Raw genomic sequence first — 25,280 nt, forward strand, 5'->3', positions numbered from 1 at the left:
TGGAATGAGTATCGTTGAGAGATTTGTGGATTCCAAATTTAGGAAGGAAGCTGCTTTAAACAGATCCCCGATCATAGGAGGTGCCAGTATAACAAGTAACTCCGGACTCCCATCTTTGAAGCTGACAACTGGTAGAAGCAATTGGCACAAATTTTGGACAGGAAGCTTCTCAGAATATGGTAAATTTTGTAATGGTTAAATTACGAGTTTCCAATTCTTAATTATGCAACTACACGTCTTAAACAAAATTGAAGTAGTAGAAGCATGTTTGGATCTCGGGATACCAGTTCTCTCAACTAACGTGGGATATCACAATTTACTTCCTTCAGAGCCCTGCTTCTTTCACTTCCTTCGGAGTCCAACTTCTTTGGTGGCACTTATTCTTTTCTCAAATTGATGTGGTCTCGTGTCTACCTCTTTAGAGGGAGAATAGTTTGGTGGCACATAGTCCGTTCCCTTTCGAGTTTGGTGGCACTTATTCCACTTATTCTTTTCTCAAATTGATGTGGTCTCGTGTCTACCCCTTTAGAGGGAGAATAGTCTCCTCATTGGTGGCACATAGTCTGTTCCCTTTCGGGCTTCCCCCCTTTGTTAGGGACACCCTTATAAAGCGTGTTTCGTTCTCCTCCCCAACTAATGTGGGATATCACAATGGTGATTTTATGCTCTTCAATGTAAGACGAGATGTAGTTCTCCTCCCCAACTAACGTGGTTATCATTTTATTTGTATAATATTACATCATATTTTTTTATAATAAAAAGTAAATATTACACAATAGGGTTAAAAAAACTACTTCAATATAATATAAGAAACTCAAAATTATGATTTTACTATGCATAAAAAAAAGAAAAAAATACTTTGTGTTTTCAAATTATTTATAGAATTTTCAAACTCACTTTTAACCAAATACTTTAAATTAGATAAAAAAAACTATCACCATTTAAAAATTCATCTCAAACTTGTATATTTTTAGCTACGACAATGGTGTTGCACAAATAATGTACACAAGGAATACACTCTTCTGTAGCTCATTTCTTACAACATTTAAAAATGAAACAACCCTAAATTCCTACTGCTTGTTAACAGTAGGCTGTTATATCAAATCGAACCTGGGACTGGCAAAACTCGCACCCCGCCGTGAGCCAAAGGATCAGCAGCAGTCAACCATCTTCAATTTTTCATCTCCCAACAGCTGCCAAGCAAACCCAAGGAGAAGAAGCATTACATAAGATCATTTATCTTCCTCCTCGGAATCGGACTTCGCAAAAACAGGTTCAGGCTGAGTATGCGAATAGGCAGGTGCAATGAACTTCGGATCCTTTGCTGCAACATCAGCATACTTCAGAATGGCTTCTCTTGGATCTTCCTCCATCCATGTCTCCTTAATCATGCCTCCTTGCTATAATGATGCAAGACAATCAAATTATTCCCAGTTCCAACAGCAAACAGAGTACAAAAGGCTGTGTTTTGAGTTGAAGAAAAATGAATGACAGTTACCTTCATAAGATACTGGGTTAATAAGCTTCCTTGGGTAACACCAACCCTTCCTCCGAAGCCCGGTCCAGTAATCGGGAGTTCGGGTTTATGAGACTTAAGTGGGTCCTTGAGTATCTTCTCACGCTGTCGCTTTCGGCTCGGTGCGTCTCTAAATAAAGGCAGGGCATGCGGGTTGTGAATAACAGGTTTGGCCTCAAAATCATCAACAGATTTTTTCCTTGGTGCACGGGCAACACAAACTAGAGCTCCTCTCTCACTTAGTGTTGGATCATACAATATGTGTGTTCCTCCCTGGCTTTTGTCTCCAGAAGTAGCAAATATCTTGACAAAAAAATAAAAATAAATAGCATTGTTACAACTTGCAGAGTAGAAAAGATCTTAAACTAAATAATACGACATCCTCTATTGGCATCGACCTAGCTCGGGCACAACATAAATACAGAGTGCAAACGTTAAAATGTTTATGTACGTGTGAACAGAAAATTGTCCCCAGTACATCCATCCATGCATAGGAAAATGTTTTGGGGCTATATTGGGGATGGAACATGGCAGTTCACCATGGAAAAATGCCATTACACATCGGGACAGATTGCCGATGTTCAGCAAAGATTTAGGTTAAGTACATCTTGAAATCAATTTCACGATAAAGAAATCAAACAAAAGTAAGCTTCAATGACATCATATTTAGTGTGCTTGGAAGTCCAAAAGATGATATGTCTATATCTTCTAGGTCACGGGTTAAAACATATATCTTCAAGCACATGTAAAGGTGAAGATTCAAAACTCTGACTTTCTGGTGGAAGGTACAATACCTTAATTAGTTGAACTATGCTCGAGTTGGAGCCCACCCCGCAAGTTTTTCAACTATAAAATAATACGAATATAAATATTTCATGCGACATGATGAGTAGCTTACCTGATTTAGCTTTGAGTGCCAAGCACACTGCACAACACTAGTAGTGGATATTCCTACCCTAGAAACAAGCTCCAGCTTTGTCCTGTCATAGAAGCAGAGCAGACCGCCCGTTTGGCTCTCTTTCTCGACAGATGTTCCAGTCAGAAAGAGTTGCTCATCAGGACTAAATGCAATATTTGTTTGGGCATAGTTATTTGGGAGATCATCAAACACCTTGAGAGGTTTTTTGATCTGGCGCAAATCCCAAACCTGAGAAACGGGATACAATTATAAGTAGGAAGGATGTTGCTAAATGAACAAAAAGAAACAAGTGAAAGTGAATGCTCTAACTGCATTGACGACGTACCTTCAGTGATCCATCAAGGCTTCTTGACAGTAAAATTGTCCCATCACTTGAAAACTTAAGAGCAGTGATATCGTCTGAATGACTATTTTCAACGTGTATGTCTGGCCTGCTTCCCCATCCAGGCTTAAGGTTCCATATCTGCAAAAACATGGAGCAAGGATGATAACGCATATGATGGCAAAGTGAATTTAAAACAAACTGAACGAAACTGATGAGAATGCAGAGAGCTCCATATGGGGGAAGCAAGAATTAAAATGTAGTTTGAAGCATTGAAGTAAAGTGCTAAGAGAAATGAATCGGGATGAAAATCAATGAGACCTGAATAGAACCATCACCCATGCCACCCACGATGCTTTTTCCTTCACGATCCCAAGCACATGTCGTCACTGGAATCCTACCCGGCCTAGCCAACTTTGGTTTGATAACCTACACATTGATTTACCGCAAGCATGAATGAAAGGCCTCCTCAGCAGCATAAATTACAAATCGGCAATGGCAAGGAAGAATGAAACAGAAATAGTTAGAGAAAAATGAAAACCTGCTTTTGACTTTTGAAGTCATTTACATCCCATATTCGCAGGGATCCATCTTCTGATGATGTCAAAATCGTCTCTTTATTTTTAGGATGCCATTCTCCACAAGTCAGTCCAGATATGTGCCCCTTAGTGTTCTTGAGATCACGTATATACATATCGCCCTTCATAAACTCTCCTAGAGTAAGTCCATCACGGTCATAAATCTGAAATGCCAGTAAGATGAACGTTAGTTAAATACTAGACACTTGCATAAGCTACAGGCTTGTACAAGAATTGAAAATCTTCATTCTGCACCTTGGCTTGAGCTGAGCCCGTCACACACAAAAAGCGGTCAGCAGATGGGCTCCAGCTAAGATTACGAATTTGGTGACCTTCAAATGGTTCCAGCTGTCTGAAGGATTGCAAACGAGAATTCATCCCTTGAAAGTCATACATACGTACCGTATAGTCATAACTACCAGAAAGAACTCTAGACCCAGTGTGGTCAACAGCAAGAGCAGAAACCACCTGTCAAAAATCATTCAAAATTAATATACAAGTTTATGACCTATCAGCTTACCACCATAAAGCCAAACATTTGCTAAGAAGTAAATATGTATAAAAATCTAGGCCCCTTCCATAATCAATGATTATGGAGATTTTGAAAATTGTGTTTGTTTTCTCACCATTGAGTTTCATATTTCTAAAGAAAACATTTGAATTCTTAGCCAACTTCCAAAAACAAAACGAATATTTGAAAGAAAAGTAGGTTTATTTCCTTCTTCTAGTAATCAGAATGTTTGAAAGAAAACAGGAGAAATAAGAACAGCAGCATCTTCAAAGTGGATGCAGGCAAAAATGCCGAACCACTACAACACTATGTTATTTCTTTTCTCGTCTTTCGGTATTTCTCTTGCTGATAATTGCTCGTGTTCCGGGGGTAATTTCATAGAAGTTATCAAACAAGGCCCTATTAACTAGGAACTCCTAGTGTCAACAACTATTAACTATCTGGTCAGGATTTTGCTGGAATGTCAATAGATTTTCTGGTCGAATATTTTTTAGCTTAATAACCTATGGAGTGGAGCGATTTGAACCTTTGACCTTCTAGTCGAGGGTATACGCCTTGGCCTGTTGAGCTACGCTGTAGTGAGCTAATGTTCTAATCTTTCCAGAATCTTTTGTACTATCACCCTACTGAAAAACCAATAGAAGATACTTAAAACGAACATCCTAAAACTCCTATGCTTCTGAACATAATGCAAGTCCTTGAAGACTTATTCTTGAAAGTTCACTCTCCTGGGAGAGCAATAACAATGAAATCACTTGCCAAAACTATATAACCCAAAAGAGTTAAATGGGGTCGGAAAAGAAAACAATCTTCAATTTACACTCACACTTCAGCTATAAGGCTCAAAATGGTTCATTAAATTCATCCAGAAGTCAAGCAGAGCTAGTGAATGTGAGGAATAGGCAGAGAACAAAATTATTTCCACAAAACCCAACTTCAGCACCTTGACTAATTCAAGCTACTTCGGTATTGAAAACAAGCCAAGCCTATACACTTTGATACCCAAATCTAGAGATGCCAACTAAAAATGCACAATAAGTTCATTCTTTCCTTGGTTTTGGGCATTAAACAAATTAACAAGGAGCTGAATAGGGTGAAATTAGGGTAATTCAAACCTTCGTATGTCCTTTGAGCACAATCTCGTTGCTCTGCGGAATTCGATACCGATTCTCCTCATATTCTTCCTCCTCCACATCCGAATCATCCAAATTCGATCTCGGCGGTGGACGTGGTGGTCCAATCATTTCCCCGTCGTGATCCTCATCATCATCCGAACCCTCGCCACGCGGCGGCGGCGGCGGAGGCCCAACCATTGCATCATCATCATCGTTGTCATCGCTGTCATCATTCAATTTCAACTCCGTGGGCGGGCGAGGCGGGCCAATCCTCGGACCATCGTCAGCGTCAACGTCACGCGTGATCCCAATAGGTCCAGAATCGCCCGAAACATGTGTGTTAGGGTTTTTGGAAGTGCGAAGTGAGTTGAGCCAGGCTTTGGAGGAGGAAGAGATAGAAGGGAGACCATTGTTATTCTGAGCGGAAGAAGATTTTTCTGAAACAGTCGCTAAAGTGTTACGACGAGTGGTGTTATGGATGGCTTCGAGAGAGGTCTGAGCTTTCGATTGCTTCCCGAATGTGAGAGGGAATTGAGCTCTGATGCCATCGTATATCTCCGCCTCGTCCTCCATATTCTTCCGAAGAAGCTTTTTCTTGTTCACCCTAAACACGATATCGTGTATCGATCTATACCTTCGCCATTAACGAACGCTGAAAATTGCACAGCTCTCACGTCGAGGAGGATGGTAAAGAGGACCGGCAAATGAGTCGGCTGGCTTCATTTGGGCCTCTCTCTCCTTTGCCTGAGCCCTTGGGCCAGTAGAAAGTACGGTAACCTGGCGGGAAAACAAGCCCAGCATGAATACGTGGAATTGATAGATGGTTTTATTTTTTTTATTTTTTTATTTTTTTACTTGCAATGTGAATTATATGTTTATAATTATTGTTCACTAAACTGCTCACATTCCCATTTTTATTTTTTATTTAATTATTTAAACCTTTTTGAGGTTAAGTTCATTGAACAAATAAATTTGAAAAAGTAAAAAAATGTGAATTTTTTTGAATTGAGAAGGCTTATTATATTTCAACTAATTTAAATATAAAATTGAGAAGGTAATGGTTAGATAAACATGACTCTCCATAATGGTATAATATTGTCTACGAGTATAAGCTCTTGAGTCTATTTTGAGTATTATGATATTGTCTATAAGTATAAGCTCTTAGGTTCACTTTGAGTATAACTTTTTGGGCTTCCCCCAAAAGGTATTGTCTAAAAGGAGAGAGTATTCAACCGTTAAATTAGCGGATGTGAGAGTTTCATCGTCTAACAGTAATATCTTATGAAAAGTTCATTTTCATATATGAGCAGATTTATTAACTAAATATATGACGTCTTATTTAATATTTTTAAAGTTATAAAATTTTAGATACAATTGAAAAAATTTAGACATATTAGATACATTTTAAATCTAAAAATTTATTAAATACAAATATAGATTAAACCTACATATCTAACTCGGGATAATATTATTTTTGTTTACTTAATTTCAACAAAGTTGGAGATTTTATCGAAAAAACACAAGAAAAGCGTGTTTATGCAGCTTGAAGGTTATTGCATGACTCAACGTCCATTTTGCTTGCAAAATGAACACATATGTCATTTCTTAATCCAATGTTTTATTTACATCTCATTCTCTAATATTTCTCTATCATTTTTAGACTGATACATGCATGAAAAGATCAATCAACCATCTCATGGGTTGCTCCAAAAAAGCCAGCAAGTCCTTCCTGAGTACATGTCCGGCAATGAAGGGAAGACACCAGAGGGGCCATCGCATTAAATTATTGATTCAAAAACTTCGTCACATAAAATCTCGTAGAAGATGATCGAGTCCTGACAATTCAATCTAAACTTATATTGTCGATTAAAATATAAAAAAATTGAATCTTCAAACTCTTATGTATAGTTGAGTTAGAAAATTAAATTGACACAGATTTATTTAGGAACGGCTAATAAGAACTATGTAAGTAATAACAAGGTTTAGAAACATTAAATTTAAAGTCAAACAATTATTTATCGAAGTGTATAAAAATTGATTCGGTAGATATATATAAAAAAATTATGAAAAAGAGAAAATTATGAACCCAAATACAGATGTTCATGAAAATGTTCTAAAGTTAGGCATCGTGTTCTTAATTAATTTTTAATGAGGTGAAGAAAGACACCCCCACAATGTGTACACATAATATTGTGAACGTAGTGGCAGCCCACTCAACCAAAATTTAATAAAATAGGATGATTCCAAACCTGCGGACATGGCTCTCCCAACATGCAGAGCTGTAACTTTAATGCACAAAAATCCTCATAACTAAGATTAAGGACCACTAACAATTTACCATTTTGTTTGTTTGTTTGTTTTTTTTGTATATATTTATTTTTGTGTCGTGGTCTTAATTTGTGGGTTGACTTGTTTAGGAGAGACTATAAACCTAGAAATACAATATTAAATAATATTTTTTGTTCATCGACTTTACATTTTATTCCATTTTAATATATATACTTTTCATACGTTTAACTTTAGTGAAGTATTTTTAATAAATTTAAAAATTAGCTATTTTCAATAAAAAAAATATAAATTTTTTTAATAGAAAATGTAAACATTAAATTTAAATTATGAATGACTACTTATTTAATTTTATATATTTTTTTAAAAAAAGAACAAATTTTCGAGTATTTTGTAAATTTATGTTTAACTTATAGGAAAGAACCAATGTTCCTCCATAATTGGTAAACAATGGAACAATTTTATCAATAAGTTGTCAATTGACCCACAAATTATAATTTAATAATAGAAAACACATTATTAATATTATGTAATAAATTAATAATTTTCTGTGGGGTAAAAGCAATGGGATGGGCATCTAGTGTTTGTACTAATCAAGTGGTTTAAGCTAATGATAATCAAATTTCATCATCATGTGATCATATGACGTGCATTAGTTTAATCCTTAAAAAATAAAAAATAGAACTCAGCAATCAGTTCAGAGAAATTATCTGAAATAAAAATATATTTTTTTAATATATTAAGAAAAGGAATATTTCGAATACATTTCCAACTTTTTAGATTCAAAAAGCTAAACCATTCAACGTTTTAGATGCTTTTTTTAGAGATTAAAAAATAAAATAAAAATAAAAGAATTTATTACATTTCAAAACTCTTATAGTGATTACATTTCAAAACTCTATAAAAATTTTTGGTAAAAACAATCATTTATTAAATGCGTTATTTTCCTTTGATGAGATCCAATACATGAACGAAGAGAACAATGTTTTAAGAAACACTTAATTGAAAACTATTATTTTAACGGCAGGTTGAATTTTTCTTTTGTCAACTATACTATGGTAAGAATCGAAAATATTTACATCGAAGAAATAATTGAACCAGTCCAACCAGATCTGACCCACAAACCGAGTGAGGGTTTGTTCCATCCAATCACTGCACTCCACGTGTACTAATTTACCTTGGCATCTGGCACAAGCTTTGATTTATTTAATTTCCCTTTTTAACCCTTTCGGCCATGCACCGTATTTCCCGGGGATGGGATCAAATTTTCACAGGCGGACACGTGGTGCAATCGTAGCGACTACCGACAATAGTGTAATACCGGCGGGCGGAGTCTTTTCAGTTCACGGCGTCACCAATTATCTTGCATTTCTTTGCTAATTCGCTCCCTGTTTCACTGGCACAGCTCACAAAATAAGAAAAAAATCTCGAAAATCCGAGCGAATCCGAGAGAATTTCGCTTCAAATTAACGGGAGTATCATCCAGTCTCCGCTGTAAGTCTCTATATCTATCTTTCTTCCGCTATTTCTGTACCTATTGGAAGATCCGTTCTAATTTCTTTTCAATTTGGTTATTATTTCTGTGATTTGCTTAGTAATGTAATGCAACCGACCAAAGCATCTAATAATTCCTCGCGTTTCGGGATTTCTCTTGGTACAACGTTCCATTGGGTTGCGTCTTCGATCTCTCTAGATTCGATCGCATTGTCCGACATTTACGTCACGTTGTTTGAATCCGCTGGCTGCTATTTCTAATTCTTCCTTCATTTTGTATTGTGTTCTACAGTATTTTCAGTTGTTTTTTCGCATCGGAAATCGTAGGCGAGCGAGGTATTGGTGTTTTTTCTTCTGGATTTTGGGATTTGGTGACGGACTTGTGAGCGATTCTTGCGAAATGGAGACCTGGCAAGCAGCCGGATTGGATGATTCCATCCGATGAGACGCCAGCCGGTAGTGATTGCCCCGTCGGAAAAAATGGACAGAGGTGCCGGGAAGAATCAGAAGTCTCGGCTTTGTTTTCTAGCGTTATTGTCGGCGTTCTTCTGGATCCTATTGTTGTACTTTCATTTTGTTGTGCTTGGAGGACATGCTGTTGATGAATCGATCAAATTAAGCCTCCAAGATAGACCTGTAAACTTGCCGGTGGTCCGGAAATTTGCTCCTTCTCGTGTTGTCGACGCAACGAAAGTTGATGTGAAATCAACCCGCGAGCCTACAAAGCCTGTAGACCAGCAGCCTAAGTCCACCGCCAAACCTGAGGTTCAGAATTTTCCTTTTGTTAAAGCATTGAAAACTGTTGAAAACAAGAGCGATCCATGCGGTGGGAGGTATGTATTTGTTCATGATCTTCCTTCTAGGTTTAATGAGGATATGCTGAAGGAGTGTAAGAGTCTAAGCCTTTGGACAAATATGTGCAAGTTCACAACTAACGCTGGGCTTGGTCCACCACTTGAGAATGTGGAAGGAGTGTTTTCAGATACAGGGTGGTATGCGACGAATCAATTTGCAGTCGATGTGATTTTCAGTAATCGAATGAAGCAGTATGATTGTTTGACTAAGGATTCTTCCATTGCTTCTGCCTTTTTTGTACCATTTTATGCTGGATTTGATATTGCGAGATACCTTTGGGGATATAATATATCTACTAGAGATAGAGCTTCACTTGATTTGGTCGACTGGCTTGAGAAAAGGCCCGAATGGGGCGTTATGGGTGGTCAAGATCACTTCCTTGTTGCAGGTAGGATCACATGGGATTTCAGGAGGCTCTCTGAGGAAGAAACAGATTGGGGAAATAAGCTTCTGTTTTTACCTGCTGCTAAGAACATGTCCATGCTTGTGGTTGAATCAAGCCCATGGAATGCCAATGATTTTGGTATTCCATATCCAACATATTTTCATCCAGCAAAGGATGATGATGTGTTTATTTGGCAGGATCGGATGAGAAAGCTAGAACGCAAATGGCTGTACTCATTCGCTGGCGCTCCACGTCCCGACAATCCCAAGTCAATTAGAGGGCAGATTATTGATCAATGCAAGAACTCTAAGGTCTGCAAGCTACTCGAATGTGATTTTGGTGAGAGCAAGTGTCATTCTCCGAGTAGTATAATGCAGATGTTTCAGAGCTCCCTTTTCTGCCTGCAACCTCAGGGCGACTCGTATACTCGAAGATCTGCCTTTGACGCTATGCTAGCTGGCTGCATACCCGTCTTCTTCCATCCAGGGTCAGCATACACCCAATACACTTGGCATCTCCCCAAGAATTTTACAAGATATTCAGTATTCATCCCAGAGGACGATATCCGCAAGAGAAATGTTAGCATAGAAGAAAGGCTTTCACAAATTTCTCCTGAGCAGCTGAAGCTAATACAGGAGGAGGTAATCAGTATGATTCCGAGATTGGTATACGCCGATCCACGCTCTAAGTTGGAGACTTTGAAAGATGCTTTCGATGTCTCGGTGCAAGCCATTATCGACAAGGTTACGAAGCTGAGGATAGATATTATTGAAGGACACACAGACAAAAATTTTATCGAGGAAAATAGTTGGAAGTACGCGTTACTGGAAGACGGGCAGCGGGAAGTTGGACCTCATGAATGGGATCCCTTCTTCTCCAAACCAAAGGATGGGGATTCTGGTGATACATCTGCAGGCGCTGCAAAAAATTCATGGAAAAATGAGCAGAGAGACAAATCATTAAATTCCTAATGATTTCCACAGATAAGTTTTAATTTCTAAAGAACAGCTTCCTGCATCAAGCCAGGGACGTTTTATAGATTGAAGGCTTAATCACCATCCAGTTAAAGGGCTGTCCTTCAAAAACATAGCAGCGGGTCAGTCCTTTGCTTATAGTTTTCTTATACAGAAATCATAGTTCCTTACATGCTTTTCTCTCTAATTCTCTTAATTCTTTGGATTGAAATTTCTCATTTTGTTGGCTACTTTTTCCTTCTCAAAACAGTGCACAAATCAAGTCATTTAGATTTTAGTGTCGTGATTGCTTCACTTTTTGGATCATTAAAGCTCATCTGAGCGGAATGATATACCAGAACGAGCCATAATAATTTGAAATCGTTTTTTTCCCTTCAGAAATGGTATTGCTTTTCATTGGCAAAATAACCTGTGTTGCACTGTTAAGAGTATTAATTAAATACCGCTTGCTCAGCTTTTCTTGATTTGTTCTTGGGTTGAGTTTTGGCTAGCGTTGTCTGATTGAAAGATAAGCTCGCTCCCATACTTGGCCGTCAGTTGCGTTTCCATCGTGCCAAATTTTGTTTTTATGTAAGTGAAAATTCCAACTTTTAATCTCTTAACTTGAAAATATATATTTTTAATTAAAAAAAACTTGAAAATATATATATATTTAATTTTAAAAAAACTAAATTATTTGGTAGGGTGCCGGTGTTCTTGTCCTTCCTACCTTGTCTAAATTGGCTATTAGTATTAATTAGTTCCCACTAAAAAAACATAGTTTTTAATATGGTTTGTATGGTTCGATTAAATTTTTAGAAAAATTAAAAAATTATCCTTAAGTCGTTCCCCACAATTTTTTCTATATTTTCACTCTGCTGGCAACTAAATACAATCTACTTGAATATTATTATTTTCAAGCTGGATATTAGAGATGAGAATCATTCCATCCATATAAATAAAAAAAGTTACTATTTTGATGGAAATTATCATTTTATTATTGTGTAAAAAGAAAACGTGTAAAATATTAGAATATGGATCTAAGCATACGAACAAAATCAAGTATTTTTCCATTCTACTTGTTGATGATGATGATAGTAATAATAATAATAATAATAATAATAATAATAATAATAAACCATCTTCTTTCGTTGATATTCCTAAAGGAATTGGACTTGGGCCTACCCGTTTTCTACTTCGGCCCATTTTCTAGCCGCATAAGCTGGCCCACTAGGGGGTCTGTATGTAAATCACAAACGGCTTCTGCTTCTCTATATAAAGGCGAAGAAAGGAGGGAAGGCTGTTTGAAGAAAATCGAACGAGACTAAACTTCGTGTTCTTGAAGTTGCTCTGACGCGTGGACGATGATATTAGAGTTCGGAATTATTGGTGGCTTACGATGCTGTAGGCTAACACAGGTATGTTTCGGTGATTAGATTTCCACATCGTGATTGTTAGGTCTCATAAATCGTAATTACTGAAGGAATTTGATTAGTCGAAGGGGAAACCAAATCATTGTTTAAACTAATGATCTTGATTGCTCAGTCTCATAAATCCTAGTTGTTTAGATCTAGATTTGTCGAAATGAAAACAGTTTTCTTATTGAACAAATGATCGCGATCGCTTATTCTCATAAATCCTAATTACTTTACGATTTTGATTAGTCGAAGAAGAAATAAAGTCGTTTATAATGAAGTAATGATCGCGATCACTCAGTTTCATATTCCTAATAATCAAAAGTTTTTTTGTTCGTCGATCGTATTAGATTAGGAGTTTTGTCGATTGTTGATTCATATCGATTTATCTATTTTATGGATGATCCGATGATTAACAGAATCTCTATCGGTTCTTTTTATTTCAGATCCTGCATGAGCTGCTATAGTGCTTATTATTATGAGTTCAAATTCCTTCCACGGTGAGCTTTGAGAATGATCTCGTGTCAGCGATGTGTTATGCTGTTACGTGAATTTAATTGCTACCAGAACAGTGGTTTTCGGTAAGTATTTTGACGATTTTACTCTGTCGTACTTTTATAACCTTTTGTTGAGCTCAGCTAGCGTCCATATTCTTCTCTGAATGTCGTGTTTCCTAACTCTTTCATTTTTATGCATTATGATTGATTGTGATACTTTGGAGTTAATGAATGTCTTGTTGGAGAAATTACTGATCCTAAAGTCTTATACATTCAAGAATTGAATTGCTTCGGCCTAAGAGAATTGTGATCTGTATTTGGATTTTGTTCATTTACTGGTTGTTACGTGCAATTAGTTCTGCTCTGCTTGTAATATTCTCTAAAATTTCTTATTCAAAATAAGTGTCGCCGAACTAGTTTCTTATATGCATCCTGTTTTTCTTATTAATTTTGTTAAATTCGTGATAGAAGTAATTTTCATTAGTTTGATATCTTATTTTTTCTTAGTAGTCTAGTTACTTGTAGGCCTAAGTTATTCTTTAGTGGTTTTCCATCATTTATAGAACTATTATTAGTTGTTACTCGATTCGAATGTACACTGGTTAGTTTATACATTATGATAGTTTTGGAAAAATAGGTTCTGTTGAAGATACTATCCCGAGTTAATAAAAAACCAGTAAATAATACTTATCTGCCTTCTTAGTTTTATTTCTTTCTTACACTCCCTGTGCTTTCTTTACCGTATGCCTTTATGAATAATTTGTTAGATTTTTCTGTAAGGAAATACGAATGGCTGATAAGAAATCAAATTAAAGCCAGATATCTCCCAGCGAGGAAAAAAATCTTTCAAATATTTGAGAGAAAATTAGTCAAATCTCAGTGATGTGTGAAGAATAAAAGTCGTAAGGAAGTCTTCAAAACTGTTGTGATATCCTGAACTTCTCCCGTCTTTCTTTAGTTTCTTTTCCTCAAAATTTTCAGGAAAAATGTGCTTTAAATTGGCTATATTTTTTTTTCATAATTCCAAAAGTCATCCCTAAAAGTGAATCAAATAGCCAATACAACTCCGAGATAAAATGGCAATGGACGAACAAATAAAGTCAAGATTTCTCCTTTGGGGAACAACTCACGTGTTAATACCTGCGAGAGCTATACTCCATATTTACCCAGAAAAGTGCGAGTGGCTTACAACAATATTGTAAAAAGAAAAAAAAAAGAAGAAGAAGAAGAATTTAGGCCCAAAACTAATTACAAAAAAGGAGCAGATTAGTCTTTATTGGAGTACATCAGTTTGAAAGACTCACCCTATAGGAATGGGTCTCTCAAAGAGACGTGTCCCAATGGAAATTCCTGGACGTTAGTGTTGCGACAGCGTCGGCCAGGAGCTTAAAAATGGTGGTTGAAAAAGAAATGCATTCCACTTCTAGAAAACCCAGCGCAGAACCTAAAAGGTCCGAAGAGGTTTCTCACCGTTATCGTCTCTTCTCTCAAAAAAACGAAGAGGTTTATGTTTCCCTTCCCTTATTTTTCTATCTCGTTCCAGTACGTTCGATAGGACAGAGGGGGAAAAAAAAATTCTTCGTTGCAACTGACTTCTCTTCTACTTCCACCAAGCTCGATAGAAAAAAGAAATTCCCACGATTCTTGATCATGGTTACTTCATTATAGGATATATTTTTGCTTTTGATTCTTATTGTTGGGTTAAGTTCTTCTTAATTTATTTTTTTACTTTTTTTTTATTATAACTAATTATTGCTGTTAATGTTGACAGGAAAAAAAAAAAGCCAGAAAAACAAGGTATGAAAATTTTCTTTGCACGAATAATGTTCTTAGTATGCTTGCTTTAACTTTTATTTTTCCAACTAATTGTTATTATGGCTAGTGGTTGTGCTATCTTTGACAAGAAAAAAGATCACAAAAAGAAAGTTCGAGAAGAAAACTCTGTTCACGTTTTTTTATACGGCTACATACGGCTACCTCATTGCTTTTCCTCAGAAGGTTACCATTTTTGTTTTTTATTCTTATTTTGTGTTGGGGTAACTTTATGACTAACTATTGCTGTTAATTTTGACAGGAAAACACGTGAAAAAAGAAAGTTCGAGAAATAAGGTATGAAAAATTTATTTGTATGATTTTGTTGGAATGTTTGATTTTGTCAATATGGTAATGGAGAGGAGGAGAGGAGGAGAGGAGATTGATTGGTTTTTGTTTGAGGGAAAATATTAGGGTAAATATGAGGATGATTTTGTTATATAGTTATGATTTATGATAGAGAAGTGGAGATCCGTTGGTTAATAAAAAGTAATTTTTAAGAAAATGTACAGAAAACCTAAATAAATCAATAGGACAGAATTGGTAACAAGCTAACATATATATGTATATATTCATGAAAAGAGTTATTAAAAAAAAACTAAAAATATATAGAAAAAAAATCATATCCTAAATTTTACCAAATATTTAGAAATAAAGTCTTATGAAAAAAACGATGTAATGTATGAAAAATACTTAAAAAAGTATGAAAACCCTAAATATATTTTAAAAAGTTTCATTGTGTTTATGTAATGTATAGTTAAAACTATAACCATGATAACAATCATAACTAGTTCAAATCCTAAAACCCCTAAATCTCTTAAAACTCTATGCATGTTCTTTTTTATTTTAGTGTTACAAATTATGTATGATAAAAAAAATGTTAATAAATAGTTTGGTTTAAATAAATTTGAATCTTACTAGTTGAGTTTGGTTATAATGAGAGATAGTGTTTGGATTAAAAAAATTAGGCTAAATTCGTTATTAATTTCCTTTATAAAATTATGAGGGGCTTCCTGCTCTTATCGTGCGAGGAAACTGCAACTTTTGACATGCTCGGTGTTTTGCTGCTACATCCGTAATTGTATGCATCGCTGCAATATGGGTATCTTCCAAAATTTCTCTCCTCTTTTTGCGCTTTAACAGCACTCCTATCTCTTCTATCTCTCTCTCTATTTTAAGCTCTACCATTGAATATTAAATATTAAAAGTTCCCAGAAAAAAACCGTCTTTTTTATAGCATTCATCATGAAATTTTTAAAAACGAATTTTAGGAATAAAAGAAACACTTGAAATCATTTTTTTCAAAATATATATATGTTTTTAAATGTTTAAATCAATTCTTTTTTTTAGAAACAATATGTTTTTAAAGGCTTAATTTGTAATCTCTCCAAAATCTAAAATTTTACTATCTCTACACTCCACCACCTTTAAGTGCCATGTTTAATTATCATTTTAGGTTTTGTTTTTGTTTCATATACCTATTTTTGCTATAATTTTAAATTTTGAAAAATGCTTTTGAAATTGTCAATAAATTTTAAAATCTATAGAATTATACTCTAAAAGTAGTTTTTTTTCAAATAAAAATAATGAATGTTAACACATTATGTTTCTTCATTAGTTCATTTGTTTTTGTTATATGCCTAATTATAATTTTTAACATTTGAAAAATGCTTTTGAAGTTGTCAACAAGTATAGGGGTAAAAATTTGAAGACTTGTCTCGTATATTAAGGTAGATAGATATACATGTAGAATGAAATGAAAAAAAATGCTTGCACAATCCCTAGATCACCAAATTTATTCAACCTACTCTAGGGTGTACTCTTTTTATTCCTTTTGACTTATTTAACCACTATTTTTGCATTTGAACTCTCATTACGTTTGATTCTTATTCTTGCAAATTAAGCTTTTAATTATTTATTTTTGCAAACTAAGCTTTTTGTTTAGGATCACATTTTAGCATAATTCAAAATCCAAAAAACTATAAAGAGTGTTATTAAAATTCCATCAGGCAACTATTTGATTTATTTTTTATAAGTTATATTTTTCTCATAATTTCTTTACCATAATTATCATTTTAATAAAACATTTCATTTCTTAACCAAATCCTGAAAATAAAAATTGGATCCAAAAAACATCCAAAATTTGAATTAAACTGCGAAATCGTTTGTAAAAAATAGGTGGTAAAAGTTGTATGTATAACTTCATTTAAAAAATTCAAACAGTGATCAAACGTATTTTTATTTCAATTTTTGAAATTTGGCTAAAAATGCATGTGTTTTCTTCAAAATTTATTCATAATTTAATTCTCTAAAAAGAATTATTAGATAACAGAACAATATAATATTTGTAGTTTATAACTACATTCTTTACCTACATGTCTGGAGATTTTCATAAAACATTTGCAATGTTTTCACGTTCTAAATTGTTTTATTTCCATTTAAATTTTTATGGATCTGTTTACAGTTCAATTTTTAATTTCATGATCTTTCCTACTGTTACAGCAGCACACATCAACTAGAAGAACTTGGCACGAAAGCTACTTGGATTCCTTAAAATTTGACGCATCTATCTAGAAGCTCGAGTTAATTACCCACGGATGGATAATTCGATGACCGCAGCAAGTTTAAATTTGACACATCTAGTGTGGTTCATGGGAGGAGATGATTTAGACAAACACTTCGTTTGTTTCTCAAGATATACTATAGCGCAATAGATAGGCCTAAAAAAATGGGCAATAAGAGTACTTTATACCAATATTATGAGCCCATGTCAATTAGAGAAGTCCAAGGTAAATACTTCAGATGCCAAATTTTTATGAATGGATTGTAACGCAATTGAACGATTGTATTACGCTTGATCAAGAAGAAACCAACCATTAAAAAGCTGCGACTACAGAAAGATGAGTTGACTTACAGCTTTGAGAATCTTGAGATTGCAAGAGTTTCAGGAAGAGGATTTTTTGAAGTAAAAATTGAATGGGTTTGACAGAAAACTGTTATGATTTTGAGTTGTTGGGAATTGGAGATCCTGATATCAGATGGTATAAGCAGAATGACTACAGGCAGTTAAAAGATTGAAGTCCACAAATAGGATGATATATATCGTGGTCTTAACGAGGCATTGAAAGATTATAATAGCTCCATATGCCCTAAGATCAGCCAGATCCCAGTATGTGAAAGATGAAAACCTATATAGTTGGAAGGAATGCATCCGACGACCTTCTCAACGTTAAGAATGCAAAATAAGACGGGAAAATTATGAAATCCAATGACAGAAAAGTAGAAGAGGTACCTTGGATAATCCCCAATTACAATTAAGAAGATGTCTGCTTAGTTTTCTTGAAGGAAACAGTTAGGAAATGGGAGGACAAACCGAAGTTGATACCCCAATCTAAATGCATTAGACACTGAGTAGGGAGAGTTTGATGCTCGGTGAAAGGTTTCAGATAATGGATCATTAAATTAATCTGAAGTCTGTGTCCCCGGAATGGTATTTTTATGAAAGTAAAACTACTTTTATGGAGGCAGAAAACATTAAATGCACTTTCACTTCATTAAGTAATAACAAATAAGCTAGAGAAAAACTTCGAAGCAGTTCAGTAACAATCATAAAAGTTTCAAATTTCTCCCGCCGAAGCAGCTATCCTAGTCAGCAATTAATGGTGTTTAGCTAAACTAAACAAATCAGATTCAAAGTGCTCAAACTTCTAGAGTTCCACGTAATTATCATTTTTTACGATTTTGAATCGAAATAAGAAATTGGGAGCAATAGTGCGGTACTAACCTTGTGGACTTCGAAATCTTCATTTAATCTTCAGGAGCAAAAAAACTGATGCAAACTGCACCTGTACCTGTCATCAAACCAAATAGCTTGAACAAAGTTAACTTCACCCAGAGCAACGTCATAAAGAAATACTTGGATAGAGATGTGCTGTTTCAAGGAAATAAATGTAATTGATTTTTACTACACGACACATTGGAAGAAATTATGCATCATTTTTCCACTTGAATCGCTTCACTTTATTCTAATACCAAAATCTCACGAATGCTGAAAATGAGTTCTTATCCTTAATGTGAAATCACAGAAATCCTTCACCTAATACAGTGCGATGTCCAAATATTGAAAATGAGGATTGTTTTTTTTTTTTTCCACTTTTTTTTTCATGACCAACACTACAATCACATAAAGGATTGTTAAAAAGTTGACAAAATTATTATGACATATTACAACATTTAAGGAAAATTGATTTTTAGAGAAATATTACGATTGGAGTGCGCCTAATTGCATGTAACAACAAACTCCAAGTTCAGATCACAAAGTTCTTCAGCCGAAGCAAATCGATTGTCGATGGTATAAACATTTTATAATAGTACTCTAACAAGGCAATATTCTCTAAATCAGAAAATGTTACAATCATACACCTTAAACTTGAAAGAAACGAGAAAGTATGAGATTCAGAAAAGAAGTTTGTTATATAGTTATTTCAAATATTGATTAAAACGTTAAACTCAATACAATGCTACGGTATACCGGATTATCCATTTACATCCAATATATACCGATAAATGTTGTTTCTAACCATTCAATTCACACATCAACAGAAACCACCGTTAACACAGTTGTATCGAGACAGATAAATCAAATCGAGATAGTTTAAAACGAGACACAAGTCAACAACGAATGAAACAAACAGATCAACTTTAACACCTAATGTGATCCAGTCGACGAACGAAAAACATTTGAGAAACTATTTGATACTAAGCAATGGTGACCATTAATTCAAGAAACAATTTGATTTCCTTGTTGATTAATCAAAATTCTACGGTGACTACAAACTAAGAGAAGTAACATCACATTACTATTTGTTTTCCTCTCGACTAATCAAAATCGTAGAGAAACAATTTGATTTCCTTGTTGATTAATCAAAATTCTACTGTGACTACAAACTAAGAGAAGTAACATCACTATTTGTTTTCCTCTTGACTAATCAAAATCGTAGAGAAACAATTTGATTTCCTTGTCAATTAATCAAAATTCTACAGTGACTACAAACTAAGAGACGTATCATCACTATCATTTACTTAATAAAAACTATTTGTTTTCCTCTCGACTAATCAAAATCGTAAAGAAACAATATGATTTCCTCGTCGATTAATCAAAATTCTTCCGTGACTACAAACTAAGAGACGTATCGTCACTATCATTTACTTAATAAAAATTATTTGTTTTCCTCTTGACTAATCAAGATCGTAGAGCAAAGAAATTACTAGACCTAGTAATCACTATCATTATATAAGAGAACTGTTTGATTTCCTCGTCGACTAGTCAAAATCGTACAGTAAAGAAATCATAATATCTGTCGTTCATGACTCTTAATTAATTGTAGAAACTATTTGATTTCCTCAACGAATCAAAATCGTAGGTGATTACGACTTTTATTACCGATTAAAGAAGAAATCCTTTGATTTACTGAAAGATAAATCACCGATTCATTTATTTAATAAACTATTTAGTTTCCTCTCGACGAATCATACTCGTAGCAATCACTATCAATATTAGTGAGTTATTTGAATTCCTCGTCAACTAATAAACGACATTGAAGAAACTATAGGCCTAGCATTCAAGATATTCCACTGAAGAGACTATTTGATTTCCTCATCGAAGAATCAAAATCGTATAGTGATTACGAACTATGGAACCAAGAGATCACGAAAACGATTAAAGAGGAAATCGTTTCGTTTTCTGAAAGATTATCCATCCGACATACCTGATTGCCTGTGATTCGTGAGCCACCGATAAATTCCAACCACTGACTCGTCGCATTTCTTGTCGAGCAAACTCAAAAGCCGCGCGCAAATTTCGCCTTCTTCAAGGCTCCTTCAAGTTCCCGCTCTTGGTTTATATAGAGCTTTACGGGAACGGTTGCCGGTTGCGTTTTATTTACGGAGGAGAAAATGGTAAAAAAGTATTTCGGTAATTCGTCTGATTTGCACGGATGTAAACGGCGCCGTTTACTAACGGTCTGGACTGGGCCATACTATTAAAAATTAATGGGCTCAAAGAAGCCCAAATACATTATAAACACGAAAGTATATTTGAATATTTAGATTTTAACATGTATGGTAAAAGAGAGGTTTTCTCCTCGGTTGGGGAAGGGAATGAAGCTGTTAGACGAACATGACTCTCCACAATGGTATAATGTTTTCCACTTTGATCAACATGACTCTCTACAATGGTATAATATTTTCTACTTTGATCATAAGCTCTCATGACTCTGCTTTGGGTTTCTCCAAAATGCCTCGTACCAATGGAGAGAGTATTCTTTGTTTATAAACCCATAATCATTCCCTAAATTAGTCGACGTGGGACTTACATCATCCAACACCTCCCCTCAAATAAAGTATGTCTCCCCTTAATTGAGACTCGACTCCTTTAGAGTCTTAGTCATTTTTTACTGCCTTCGAGGAGACTTGACTCATTTTCTTTTGGAGTCCTTTGTTCGACATTTGAGGATTTACCAATCTATTGGCACGACTAAGTTTAGAGCATGGCTCTAATACCATGTTAGACGAACACAACTCTCCACAATGGTATGATATTGAGCATAAGCTCTCATGGCTTTGCATTGGGATTCTTAAAGCTCTCTTGACTTTGCTTTGGGCTTCGCAAAAGACTTCGTACCAATGGAAGAGAGTATTATTTGTTTATAAACTTATGATCATTCCTTAAATCAGTGACTTGCATCATCCAACACAAGCATTTTTATAAGGGTGTGGAAACCTCTCACTAGCAAATACGTTTTAAAACCTTGAGCGAAAATTCGGAATGAAAACACCAAAGAGGACAATACTAGTGATGAGCTTGGGTCGTTATAATTTTTGTTAACGGTAGATTTTGACGGTTACAATTTTCCATGGATTTTGTCAACGAATAAACTTTTACCTTTTAGTTTACCCTATAATTTAAAGGAATTAATGACATTATCCACTAAGATTGATCATCAAACACCTAGGAGAAAGGAAAAAGGAAGATTCGAGACGAGGTACAGGAGGGAATGGAAGGAGGCAGTTCGAAGCCGAATAAAGAAAAATCTTGGAGCGTGCGGTATTAAATGACACAAACTTATATTCCTTGCTACTACAAACTTCATTTTGCCTTCATTTTGGAAACAAAATTCACATCTTTTTGAATTCAAATCCTTCAACGTTCACCATTACTTCTCGTGAGGCTTCAAGCAATTACTGAAATCTTCGGCTCCTCCATCGACCAAATTTGGGGGATCCTCGTGATGAAGAGCTCTTATATTTCACGAGTTTCATATTTTACACTCAGAATTGCAGAAACGCTTCCCAGATTTGAATTCTCTTGGCCTCCTTCAAATACCCATCAAAATTTGATCCAAAATCATGAACTCATCTCCAACAATCAGTGCCTTGTTCTTGGAAGAAAACTATGGATTTCAACTCCCAAATGCTTCTTCTTTCAACCCTTTTCCTCTGTTTTCTTTCACTACAAGTTCAAGCAAACATTCCCACTCTTCAAACTTACATAATTCAACTCCATCCACAGGGATTAACCAGCTCTCCCTTTTATTCTAAGCGTCAATGGCATCTTTCTTTTCTTGAACAAACTCTATCTGCTGAAGAAGACTCTTCTTCTCGATTGCTTTACTCATATTCTAATGCCATGGAAGGATTTGCAGCTCAGTTATCTGAAACTGAGATTGAGTATTTGAAGAAATTGCCTGATGTTGTGGCTGTGAGAGCTGATAGAAAATATGAAATTCAAACTACTTATTCTCCTAAGTTCTTGGGGCTTAGTTTAGGCACACAAGGTGTTTGGTTTAATTCCTCAATGGGCGAAGGAGCAATTGTTGGGGTTCTTGACACTGGAGTTTGGCCTGAGAGTCCAAGCTTTAGTGATTCCAGAATGCCCTCAATTCCTCAAAAATGGCGAGGGGCTTGCCAAGAAGGCCAAGATTTTAACTCCTCAAATTGTAACAAGAAACTCATTGGCGCCAAGTTCTTTATCAAAGGACACCATGTGGCTTCGTCCCCGCCATCTGATGTTGACCAGGAGTATGTCTCCCCAAGAGATTCCCATGGCCATGGAACTCACACGTCTTCTACAGCTGCGGGTGCTTCGGTCGCTGAAGCGAGCGTGTTCGGTAATGGAGCTGGCGTGGCGCAAGGGATGGCCCCAAGAGCTCACATTGCGGTGTACAAAGTTTGCTGGTTCAGTGGCTGCTATAGCTCTGATATTGTAGCAGCCATGGATGCTGCAATAAGGGATGGTGTCGACATTCTCTCCCTTTCGCTTGGTGGCTTCCCGCTTCCATTTTTCGATGACAGTATTGCCATCGGAAGCTTTCGAGCAATGCAGCATGGCATCTCAGTCAACTGCGCGGCAGGAAACAATGGTCCAATTCAAAGCTCTGTTGCCAATGTAGCTCCTTGGATCACCACCATTGGTGCAAGCACACTCGACCGAAGATTCCCGGCTATCGTTCGACTAAGCAATGGGGAATTCATTTACGGCGAATCAATGTACCCTGGCAACAAGTTCAAGCATGCTACCAAAGAGCTTGAAGTGGTTTACTTGACTGGAGGACAAATGGGAGGTGAACTTTGCTTAAAAGGGTCTCTTCCAAGAGAACAAGTAGAAGGAAAAATCGTGCTCTGCGACCGTGGCGTCAATGGCAGATCCGAAAAGGGGCAGATTGTGAAGGAATCTGGAGGAGCTGCCATGATCCTTGCAAATACAGCGATAAATCTAGAGGAAGACTTGGTTGATGTTCATGTTTTACCGGCCACATTGATCGGATTTGCCGAGGCGAATCAGTTAAAAGCTTACATGAACACAACAAGCAATCCAAAAGCCAGAATCCAATTTGGAGGAACTGTGATAGGAAGATCAAGAGCTCCATCTGTTGCTCAATTTTCATCAAGAGGACCAAGCCTCACAAATCCTTCAACGCTCAAGCCTGATGTAATTGCTCCTGGGGTCAACATTATAGCAGCTTGGCCACAAAATCTTGGTCCAACTGGCCTTCCAGAAGATTCTAGAAGGTCAAACTTCACTGTCATGTCAGGAACATCCATGGCTTGTCCCCATGTCAGTGGAATTGCGGCTCTAATCCATTCAGCTCATCCAAAATGGACACCAGCAGCCATTAAATCAGCCATAATGACAACCGCTGAAGTTACTGATCATTATGGTAAGCCAATTCTTGATGGCAGCAAACCAGCTGGCGTTTTTGCAATGGGAGCTGGTCATATAAACCCAACCAAAGCAATTGATCCTGGTTTAGTTTATGATATAAAGCCATATGAATATGTCATTCATCTTTGTGCTCTTGGATACACTCATTCAGAAATCTTCATCATAACCCACATGAATGTGAGTTGCCATAAGGTTTTGCAGATGAACAAAGGCTTCAGCTTGAACTATCCTTCCATGTCCGTCGTTTTTAAGCACAAGACGACGAGCAAGGCAGTTTCGAGACGATTGACGAATGTGGGGAGCCCAAATTCCATATACTCAGTGGAAGTAACGGCACCTAAAGGCGTTCAAGTTCGAGTCAAGCCTCGGCGCTTGGTGTTCAAATATGTTAACCAAAGTTTAAATTACAAGGTATGGTTTATGTCTGAGAAGGGAAAAGAAGGAAAAACAGTGAGCTCTTCAGAAGGGCATTTGACATGGGTTCATTCGGAGAATGGGAAATACAAAGTTAGAAGCCCAATTGTGGTGACTTGGAAGAATTAAAGTCGCATAATATGATTCACAAAGATATTGATAGTGATAGTGAGTCACGGTCAGGTTAGTTTAATAATCTTTAGAAATTTTTACTATATATTTCTCCCTCTTCTAATAGAGGCAAGACCTGGTTTGATGTACTTGTCTTCCAGTCATTCCATGGTTGAAATTTAATTATATATTCAGCATTTTTGTTAAAATATAAATATCAAAATATAAGATATGATTAAAAATTTAAATTAATAATTACCCATTATTGCAACTTCATTGAGGCTTGGGCCACTCATAGTCTAACCAATTATACAGGACCAATGCCCAGAGGCAGGCCAGTGGAACAAATTGGGCTGCTTTTTTCTTTTTTTTTTTCTCTAAATCGAAAAGAAAATAAAAATAATAAAACTAAAAATATCATTTTCGTTAATTAATTTAAATAATTTTAATTGTTTTTTAATAAATTTGAAAATTAATTTCCACGATTAGTTTGAAATTAATTTTTTATAATAATTTCCATTTCACAAATTGATGGGAGATTAAAAGTGGATTAGGAATATATATATATCAATTTGAAAGTGGATTAGGAAACATTTCATGATGCAATGACCCAGATCCACTGCTAGCTGATATTGTCCTCTTTGGGCTTTCCCTTTCAAGCTTTCCCTCGCTTTAAAATGCGTTAGGGGAAGGTTCCCACGCCCTTATAAATGGTAGTTTGTTCTCCTCCACAACTAACGTGGGACATCACACATAATTTGAAAGAAACAAATTTTAAAAAAAACATTTTTACGTCATCATTACTAGAGGTCTTTTTGGATGAAGCATCTATATAACACAGAAACTTAAATCATATGAATTGTCAAATCAATTT

General features: G+C 35.7%; 3 protein-coding genes and 2 long non-coding RNA genes across 5 annotated transcripts; 3 read left to right on the forward strand and 2 right to left on the reverse strand.

Annotated features, from left to right (window-relative positions):
- Positions 1-940: 940 nt before the first annotated feature.
- LOC111437326 (WD repeat-containing protein 70) lies at positions 941-5,659 on the reverse strand. Its single transcript, XM_023075231.1, has 8 exons — positions 4,962-5,659; positions 3,591-3,803; positions 3,299-3,499; positions 3,079-3,186; positions 2,761-2,898; positions 2,415-2,663; positions 1,499-1,819; positions 941-1,400 (listed from the first exon to the last, which is right to left on the reverse strand). The coding sequence occupies exons 1-8, from the start codon at positions 5,532-5,534 to the stop codon at positions 1,233-1,235; spliced, it is 1,971 nt and encodes a 656-aa protein (XP_022930999.1). The 5' UTR covers positions 5,535-5,659; the 3' UTR covers positions 941-1,232.
- A 2,875-nt stretch (positions 5,660-8,534) lies between these two features.
- On the forward strand, positions 8,535-11,232 carry LOC111437269 (xyloglucan galactosyltransferase MUR3-like). The gene is made up of 2 exons (XM_023075159.1): positions 8,535-8,741; positions 9,034-11,232. Exon 2 carries the CDS (start codon positions 9,183-9,185, stop codon positions 10,950-10,952), a length of 1,770 nt encoding a protein of 589 aa, XP_022930927.1. The 5' UTR covers positions 8,535-8,741; positions 9,034-9,182; the 3' UTR covers positions 10,953-11,232.
- A 1,027-nt stretch (positions 11,233-12,259) lies between these two features.
- Positions 12,260-15,115, forward strand: LOC111437271. Its single transcript, XR_002709421.1, has 5 exons — positions 12,260-12,352; positions 12,796-12,930; positions 14,618-14,643; positions 14,729-14,844; positions 14,921-15,115. It is a non-coding gene; the product is annotated as an uncharacterized LOC111437271 (long non-coding RNA).
- Positions 15,116-18,192: 3,077 nt separating this feature from the next.
- Positions 18,193-20,550, reverse strand: LOC111437272. The gene is made up of 2 exons (XR_002709422.1): positions 20,427-20,550; positions 18,193-18,509 (listed from the first exon to the last, which is right to left on the reverse strand). It is a non-coding gene; the product is annotated as an uncharacterized LOC111437272 (long non-coding RNA).
- A 1,189-nt stretch (positions 20,551-21,739) lies between these two features.
- On the forward strand, positions 21,740-24,595 carry LOC111437268 (subtilisin-like protease SBT1.2). The gene has a single exon (XM_023075158.1). The coding sequence runs from the start codon at positions 22,112-22,114 to the stop codon at positions 24,422-24,424; it is 2,313 nt and encodes a 770-aa protein (XP_022930926.1). The 5' UTR covers positions 21,740-22,111; the 3' UTR covers positions 24,425-24,595.
- The last annotated feature ends 685 nt before the right edge of the window (positions 24,596-25,280 follow it).

This window comes from Cucurbita moschata, unplaced genomic scaffold (assembly GCF_002738365.1).
Source record: "Cucurbita moschata cultivar Rifu unplaced genomic scaffold, Cmos_1.0 Cmo_Scf00063, whole genome shotgun sequence".
Classification (NCBI taxonomy): Eukaryota; Viridiplantae; Streptophyta; class Magnoliopsida; order Cucurbitales; family Cucurbitaceae; genus Cucurbita; species Cucurbita moschata.

What these genes read in the sequence shown, in the direction of transcription:
- LOC111437269 (XM_023075159.1), top strand. Translation starts at nt 9,183, where the DNA reads ATGAGACGCCAGCCGGTAGTGATTGCCCCGTCGGAAAAAATGGACAGA.
- LOC111437268 (XM_023075158.1), top strand. Translation starts at nt 22,112, where the DNA reads ATGGATTTCAACTCCCAAATGCTTCTTCTTTCAACCCTTTTCCTCTGT.
- LOC111437326 (XM_023075231.1), bottom strand. Translation starts at nt 5,534, where the DNA reads ATGGAGGACGAGGCGGAGATATACGATGGCATCAGAGCTCAATTCCCT. An exon ending in CGGGCTCAGCTCAAGCCAAG is followed by an intron (nt 3,500 to 3,590) that starts GTGCAGAATGAA and finishes CTGGCATTTCAG; the next exon opens with ATTTATGACCGTGATGGACT. An exon ending in ACTTCAAAAGTCAAAAGCAG is followed by an intron (nt 3,187 to 3,298) that starts GTTTTCATTTTT and finishes ATCAATGTGTAG; the next exon opens with GTTATCAAACCAAAGTTGGC.